This window comes from Blastomyces dermatitidis (assembly GCF_000003525.1).
Source record: "Blastomyces dermatitidis ER-3 genomic scaffold supercont1.1, whole genome shotgun sequence".
Lineage (NCBI taxonomy): Eukaryota > Fungi > Ascomycota > Eurotiomycetes > Onygenales > Ajellomycetaceae > Blastomyces > Blastomyces dermatitidis.
Window position 1 is genome coordinate 3986406 of NW_025544774.1, and position 9134 is coordinate 3995539.

Genomic DNA, 9134 nt, shown 5'->3' on the forward strand with positions numbered 1-9134 from the left:
AATTTAGTGAGAGAAGTATTTCTCTGTTAAGCACTCTGTTATCAATATAATACTTTCTACTGTGTAGCAGTATCTCTGAACAAAATATTAAAAAGTCTGATAATGTTATCAGATATATATAATACTGATTCATATATCTTCATTTATAGATGAAACTTCTGTCTCAGATAATGTTTCAATTGACTATTAATATACTAATCTTGATTAGTTAATGAAGTGATAACATCTTTATCTACACTTAGTTTTATAAGCATTTTCAATCTTTATCATGAATAGACAGTGAGATCAGAAGTATGAAAATATGCAGAAGTATTTAAATATTTCTTCAGTACTCACATGCTCATATCTGATTCAGTCAGTGTCAGAATTATCTGTGCCGAGATTTCTTATTAAGTTAGTCATTGAATTTCCTTATATTAACATTGTTGATTTGTATGCATATCAGTTATCTATTTTTATTGTAATTTCAACATTACTCAGATTCACTGTGACACTGTATCTATACTTGTATTCAAGAATTCTCTTATATTATCAGTAGACGTAGTTATATTATTCATCAGATATATGATATCTGTATTTGAGAGTTCTTCAGAATTGAAAGAAGTGTAATTATGTAAATATCTTATATATTTAAGATATCAGAATTCTTAGATCTTTTACTGACATTCTCTTATAAAATCTTATTCTCTTTATAAGATCTAGATCTTGTTATAGAGTCAGAGTGACTGATAAGTAAGCTTCTATCTAGAGACTCAGTATTCACTTAACTGATTATTCATTTCTCTATTTCTTACATGTTGTTACACATTCAAATATCTTAATCAGTAATTGTTTCTAATGAGAAGATAATGAATATTTTTCAAGTATAAGAGGTCTACACTGAATAGATCAGTATAATATATATAGATCTTATAATACAAAAGTGAAAAATATTAAAGAAGGAAAGAAAAAGATAAAGTATGAAAATCAGTGATCAGAGTGAATATTTATACATGTATATAGTAAAGCTTCAAGGCGGAAGAATAGAAATTCTATCAGTTTTTTAACTGAGAGTCAGAGACTGAGAATGAGAGCTTCAGTAGAAATCTATGAAGTGTAATAAAATAGTCTATATAGTTGATCAGACACAGTCTGTCACATCTGACATCTGTATTTTGTTTTATTATATAATAAGTGTAAATATCTTTTAAGTCATCAAATTCTGTGAAAAGTTAAGGTTTTAATATGAGAATACACTACAGGTTACAGTGTCTTATAAGTGAAGACTTAATTATTGTATAGTAGTATAGATTACTATCTATCATAACTTTCATATTATATATATTATTAATCACAGTAGATACAAGAATTAGATTTAGAATTATTTTCTCTTCAAATTATTATCATCTGATCTCTTCAAGCTTCTGCTTGTAAGTTTATACTGAAGTTAATCTTCTCTCTGTTTCATTAGAGTATTCTCATACTTATCTTCTGAATCTTTCTCTAATAAAATATAGTTGATATGAAATGTCAGTGTTCATCTTTCTTTTGAATGAGAAGATATATACACTGATTGATAGTTGAAAGTAATATATCTGAGTCAGTTACTGTTGATATACATCTGTTATTAATAGACAGAGACTCTTGCTTATACATAGATATTTAAGTCTACTTAGTTCATAGCATCTATATTATTATTCTTCAGTGCAGATGAATAAGTGCAATATCTTCTACTATTACTCTATATACTTTTAATCTAAATAAGACAGTTATTCAATGTTCAGAGTTATATGCAGATGTTTTTATAAGTTGAGTCTTTGTTCACACTTATAAGAGCTTGTAAGAGTTTAAAGTTAGTATCTTCTCAAGTATGCTGATCTTCATTTAATACTCTCAGAATTAATCACCTGCTTCTAGAATCTTAATATTGAAGTTAGAAATGATTATTGTAAGAGAAGTATTTCTCTGTTAAATACTTTATAATCTATCTAATATCTTCTGCTGCATACCAGTGTCTCTGAACAGAATATTAAGATATTTAATAATATTATTAGATGTATATATCACTGATTCACATGTCTTCATTTATGAATAAAACTTCTATTTCATGCACTCTTTCAATTTATCATTGATATATTAATCTTGATTGATTAATGAACTGATAGCATCTTCATCTACACTTAGATTTATAAGTATGTTCAATTTTTATAACAGGTAGAGAGTCAGATCTGAAGTATTAAAATATGCAGAAGTGTCTAGGCATTTCTTTAGTACTTACATATTTATATCTGATTTAGTCAGTGTTGAAATTGTCTTTGCAGAAGATTCTTATTAAGTTAATTATTGAATTTTCTTATATTGATATTATTAATTCACATATATATCAGCTATCTGTTGTTGTTCTAATTTCAATATTACTTAAAGTCACTATAATACTATGTCTATACTCAATTTTAAGAGTTCTCTTATAATATTAGTAGACATAGCTATATTATTTATCAGATATGTAGTATCTACATTTAAAAGTTTTTTAAATTTGAAAGAAGTGTTTTTATATAAATATCTTATATATCTAAGATGTCAGCACTCTTAAGTCTTTTACTGATATTCTCTTTGTGAGATCTTGTTACAGAGCTAGAGTTATTGATGAGTAAGCTTCTTATTTAAAGACTCAGTGTTAACTTAATTGATTATTCATTTCTCTATTTCTTATACATTGTTACATATTCAGATATTTTCTCAATAAGTAATTATTTCTAATGCGAAGATAATGAATGTTTTTCAAGTATAAGAGATCTACACTGAATTGATTAGTATTAAGATATAGATTTTATTCAAATAAAAGTGAAAAATGTTAAAGAAGAAAAAAAGAGAAAGTGTGAAAATCAGTGATCAGAGTGAATATTTATATATATATATATATATAATATGAAGCTTCAGAGCAGAAGAATAGAAACTCTATGAGTTTCTCAGTCAAGAATCAGTGATTGAAAATTGAAGCTTTCAGTAGAAATCTATGAAGTGTAATAAAATAGTTTATATAATCAGATACAGCTTGTTACAGAAATTAATTAAAACTATTTAATTTTATTCTAAATTATTTAATTCTTCTCACACAATAAGTGTGCAACTTAAATCAGTTAATAAAGAGTGTAAAAAAGAATTAAGTATTAATAAAAGCTCTTCAGTCACTGAAAAAGTAATTCTTACCTAAAAGAATGTATGAAATTATAATAGAAAATAACTCTGTTTTTAATTCTTTATAAGAATATTATATAATACTTAAAGAAAAACATCTTAGTTTTTCAAGAGAAGTAAAAACCTAGTTCTAAGATCTTTTTTTTTTTTTTTTTTTTTTTTTTTTTTTTTTTTTTTTTGTATTAACTGCTGCAGAAGAATAAGATAGAAACTGCTAAGATATATACTACTATATACTCTCTATCAAGAAAGACTTTCTCTCTTTAGAGTCTTAATATTGTAGAGAATATAAGTTTATTTCTATATAATATAAATATTATCAGTCAGCAGAATGTAGAGGAACTGATTATTATTCTTATTATTATTCTTTCATTATACTCATATACAAGCGGAGCTTATGATGAGTCCTTGCATGATGTTAAATACAGGTCAAGTGTTGATTATACAGGAGAAAATACAGATGTTGAGATCACACCAAGATAATAAGAACATAGAAAAATACAAAGAAGTGATAATTAGATACATGCAATAATAACTTCTCAGCTCAGAAATATAGAGTGATTTATTGAAGTGATTTGTACATCTCTGTATTTATTAGAAACCTGAGGTGCTTGGGTTCTAGATTTAATGTATTCTCTGCGGGTTTCGAATCCATGGCCGCATTGACCATTCGGCCACCGGGGCTAGAGGAACTGATTATTTATATCTTAAAATAGAAGACTTTATCAATGATTATATTACTATAGAGTTAATTCTTTAAGTTTAATAGAAATCTAATATTGCTGTTCTCAATCTCTTGCAGAATCTATTGAATATTGAGATATTAAAACTAAATTTAATATACCTTGCTATGCAGGCATCAAAGGCTCAGTCAGATCTTGAGTTAGACTGATATTGAAGATGTTCACTGATTATGTATTAAGTACTGTTACTGAGGTAATCTTTTGTATCTTTCCACCGGAGATGAGCTAGATTGAGAGGGGTGATATGTGAGTGAGACATGGCATTGATGTCTTGAGACATCAAAGACAGACAGTGTTTTCGCGGAGGTTGCACTTCAGATGTGTCTGTTGATTATGTGCTTGATACTATTGCCAAGGTATCTTTTTGTATCTTTCTGCTGGAGAGGGGCCAGATTTGGAAGGGCGGTACGTGAGTTGGGACTCGGCGTTGATGTTTTGGAACATCAGTTGGGGATCTTCCAAAATCAAAAAGATTCGCGCATATGGCTAGGTCTCTACATCTTACAATTTGTATGGCAATTTGACCCGGGGTTGTGGTGTGGTAGGGGTGGACAGGGGATAATCCCACACAGGAGTTCGAACCACGTCTGGTTCACGTTTGGCTGGATAACTCCACCACCACACGGGGTATGCGGTCGGCGATGGGGTCGCAATGCTCGTATGATCGAGGGCTCTTCGATGGATCTATCGGCGGGTTCTTATTCGAAAAATTGAGCGAGTTCGTGGTGGGGCGGTTGAACATATTTAGTGTAACCCGCGTAGATAGATTACACATACAACAACGTTATTTGTTGGCCGGATCCATGGATGGTCTAATTTATATGAGGCCCATGTGACCCACACATCGATAAAATGCTGCGCGGCTAGATTAGTGTACAATAAATCAACCTTTCACCTTTATCAGTTATTCTTCAAGTGATAGTAATATCTGTTAATTATACAGTTACTAAGTAGTGTTATAATAGTGTTAGAAAGTTCTCTATTTTAACATTATCTTAATATTTAATATTCAGCAATGTATCACTGAATATACTAGTGAAACATGTGTTACAGTCAGTGACAGACTGACTGTTTGACTGTGTCTGAGACCAGGACCAGAATTTTTGATAGTCTTATTGCCAATTCAACTGATCTCATTACATGGTTTTAACATTAGATAGTAGTCTCATACTGTCTCAGTGAGACTTAACGTGATCAATCACTTAACGCCCGCTTACACCCAACGCCCGCCATTTCGCCATCATCATGATGAAATATTTTCATCAATATCTCAACAACACAATTAGATTTTAAGATGATATATTATATGATGAAAATGTATATAGAAAATTACATATAAAAATATACAGTTAATTCTGTAGATATTTATTGAGCTTAATAACTCATCTAGAACATGAAACCTTGAGTAGAGATAGATTCAGTGAACAAGTAGTTATTAAATCAGTAAAGATTATAATATTATCAGATTTCTTCAGCAGTGAATCTATAAGCACTCTGACAGAGCTCTGAAAATGTGATTTAGTTACTCTTTATAAAATTAAGAGTCTACTTTTCTAATTAGAAAGATGATTTTTAAATTCTTCAATCTTTTTCTTATTTAACTGTGATTACTGTTATACAGCAGCTTATTCTTTCTTCTCTTTTTACTCTTAAGTCTTTCTTATATCTCTAAGCTTCTTTTCAATCTGCTGTTGAGTGACTCTTGCAGTCTTATTCATATCTTTTTACTACTTTGCTATCTAATAAGCTGTCTCTCACTTCATTCTCTTCTTTATAATATCTATCTTCTTCTATTTCTTAAGAATAGTGTGTTATAACTTGATATTCTTCTTACAAGTCTATTCATTCTTTTTAATAGCTTCAGAAGTGATTATTTTCTTATATATAATCTATATTCTTACTGATGAAAAGAACTATATTAATAATAAATTTAAAGAATCTAGTAATTTTATTACTCTATTATACTTATAATATCTTCTCTCTTAATTAAGAGCTTACTATAGCTGTCTATTCTCTATTAGAAGAATCTCTTTATTAAGAGCAAGATTTTCTTCTATATGAATTATCTGATTGAAATTACTAGATATTTAATATTACTGCTGCTTGACTTACTTCATCAATTTTCATGAATTAATAATAAAAGTAGAGATTCTTAATCAATATTGTGTATCTGAGAGAGTATAAGACTGTATTACACACTTTTTAAGAATCTGTTCTGAATTAAATGAATATAGATCAGTAGTAGTGAATGCAGATATAATATTTAAAGATGTAACTACTTTCTTTTATACAGTATTAAATCACTGTTAAAAAGATCTCTTTATAGTGTATATAAATTTTATTTCAGTTCTCATTTATTTATTCAGTTGATTGAAGTATGATTTACTCAATAATTCAAATATTTCAATATCTAGTTACTGTAATCAGTGTGTAGAATGAGAAGAAATAATAGTAAGTAAAATCTGATAATAATCTGTGTAATTAATAAATGTTCTATTAATATAAGAGAAGTAATTATCTAATATAAGAAGGTTATATTTATATTCTACTTTCTTTTTATAGAGATTCAAAGATCTTCTTTAATTATATTAATTCATATTCATCATTACTTTATCTATTTACTGAAGTAGTAAAGTGAATCTAATTCTTTTTACTATTAAAATTCTTCAGTTAAGTATCTTGTATATCTCTTGATTCTTCTTAATATATGAAAGCAGATGAGAGTAAAGTTTTATCTGTATAAATTGAGATAAGTAGTGTTATAAATTCTTAACTATCATTCTGACTGATATCTATTATATGATCTGATTTGAGTGAAGTAATTCATATAATATATTTAAGAATGTGAATAAGTCTTAATAGAAATTCTTTCTGATCAAAGTTATAAATATTCATGAGTTTAACATTATATTAAGTGATTTTTGTCTGTAGCTATAAATTAATTAGTAAGAAGTAAAAAATCAATAGAAGAAAAAAATCTATAACAAGATTAAAATAATGCTTAAAATATATTAAATTATCTGCAATCTTGCATTTTTAGTTAATATTTTAAAGATAGAGTGAGCCCCGGTGGCCGAATAGTTAATGCGGCCACCTGGTAGCGCCTTGGCTTGGGAAACCAAGGCGCGTGGGTTCGAAACCCGCAGGGGATACATTAAATCCGGAACTCAAGCACCTCAGGTTCCTAATAAATACAGAGGTGTACAAATCGCTCCAATGAATCGCTCTATGTTCCTGGGCTGGGAAGTTATTATCGCATGTATCTAATTGTCACTCCTTTGTATTTTCCTATGTTCTTGTTATCTTGGCGTGGTCTCAACACCTGTATTTCCTCCTGTATAATCAACACTTGACCTGTATTTAACATCACGCAAGGACTCATCATAAGCTCCGCTTGCATATGAGTATAATGGAAGAATAATAATAATAATAATAATAATAATAATAAAGATAGAGTGACTTGATTATATTCTTATAATACTGACAGAATCATGACACTCAGTTGATTTTAATAGATGCTTTTAGAATCTCAATAATAAGATTATGAAGAATTTGAGATGTATAAGAGAAACTGTAATATATTAATTAATTAATATGAAAAAGAAGGTGTTCTTCTTGTGAATCTATGAGATTTTTACAGTGAGTAAAGCTTGCTTTCTTTCTTAATATTTGAACATCTCTATACTGCTGTGATTAGACTGACCGTGTGACCGTGTCTGGAATCAGAATCAGATTTTTTGATAGTTTCATTATCAATTCAACTGATTTCATTACACAGTTTTAACATTAAATAGTAGTTTCATACTGTCTCAGTGAGACTTACTGTCTACTCTTGTCACATTTTTCAAATAAGACTATGATTTTCACTTCTTCATTTAAATTATTTTTATTGCTTTAAATGACTTTAAATCTCATTTGAGTGTTATCAAAAAGCATTACTTTTTAAAAAATTAAAAATAGTCTAAAAACAATCTTAAAATGTCTAAAAATAGTAACTTTATACTAAGAATGAGACTAAATGAGATTAAATAAGACTACTTTCTTATTTTTTTCAAGTCATGATTTCATTTTAAGATCTGATATATAGTCACTTTACATGTTTTTTTAATAGCTAGTCCCAGCGGGATTCATGCCAAGAAATGTATGAGATCAGATCAAATGAGATCAAATATAAAATTCATGATTCCAGCAGCCAGTCTAGCTGTGATAATGTATATTAACTGATTTTATATTTTTTAGCAGTCTCAGTGTAATTAGAGATTAATTGTGTATTCAAATCATCAATTATTACTTGTATAACTGCTTTATAATGCATGTTATAAGTGATTGAATATGAATGAAAAAATGAAGATTGAATGAGTGTTGAGTGTACACAGGGGTTGAGTGATTGATTACGTTATCATCTAATATTATCACATTTTCCAAATAAGATCATGATTTTCACTTCTCAATTTAAATTATTTTTATTGCTTTAAATGACTTTAAATCTCATTTGAGTATTATCAAAAAGTGTTACTTTTTAAAAATTTAAAAATTGTCTAAAAAAACCTTAAAATGTCTAAAAATAGTAACTTTATGTCAAGAATGAAACTAAATGAAATTAAATGAAACCACTTTCTCATTTTTTTCAAGTTATGGTTTTATTTTGAGATTTGATATATAGTCACTTTACAGGTTTTTTAAATTACTAGTCTCAGCAGAATTCACATTAACAAATGTATAAGATCTGATTAAATGAAATGAAAGATGAAATTTATGATCTCAGCAGCCAGTCTAGTCAGTGATATATGACATGAGCGAAATGATGAGTTCAGAGTATAATTACTGTAAATTAACTCTACATTCTTTCTATAATATAATAGTAATCACTAACACAGTTTAATATTCTGTAAATTAATATCACTATAGTAAATTCATACATGCGATGTTTCCGGATGTATTTACACATAGTATCTGTGTGTAATTAATGCTCTACAGACTTTCTTTTTAACTAGTTATAGTACTTATTACTTTCTATCTTATATTGAACAACTCTATCTACATCTCTCTCTATTCATGTTTTCTATACTTTGATTTGCATTCACAATTCTCATATTATTATCATTAATACTATCAAGCTCTTATATTGTTAAAATTTAAAATAAAATAAGTGTATGAAACAGGCAGTGAATATTAATATAAAAGATCTCACTTTGTATTATTATTATTTAAGTT

The 9134-nt window shown here is 28.1% G+C and overlaps 1 protein-coding gene across 1 annotated transcript; it reads left to right on the forward strand.

Annotated features, from left to right (window-relative positions):
- The first annotated feature begins 3957 nt into the window (after positions 1 to 3957).
- On the forward strand, positions 3958 to 4656 carry BDCG_16148 (uncharacterized protein). Its single transcript, XM_045425409.1, has one exon. The coding sequence runs from the start codon at positions 4239 to 4241 to the stop codon at positions 4632 to 4634; it is 396 nt and encodes a 131-aa protein (XP_045271801.1). The 5' UTR covers positions 3958 to 4238; the 3' UTR covers positions 4635 to 4656.
- The last annotated feature ends 4478 nt before the right edge of the window (positions 4657 to 9134 follow it).

What these genes read in the sequence shown, in the direction of transcription:
- BDCG_16148 (XM_045425409.1), top strand. Translation starts at nt 4,239, where the DNA reads ATGTGTCTGTTGATTATGTGCTTGATACTATTGCCAAGGTATCTTTTT.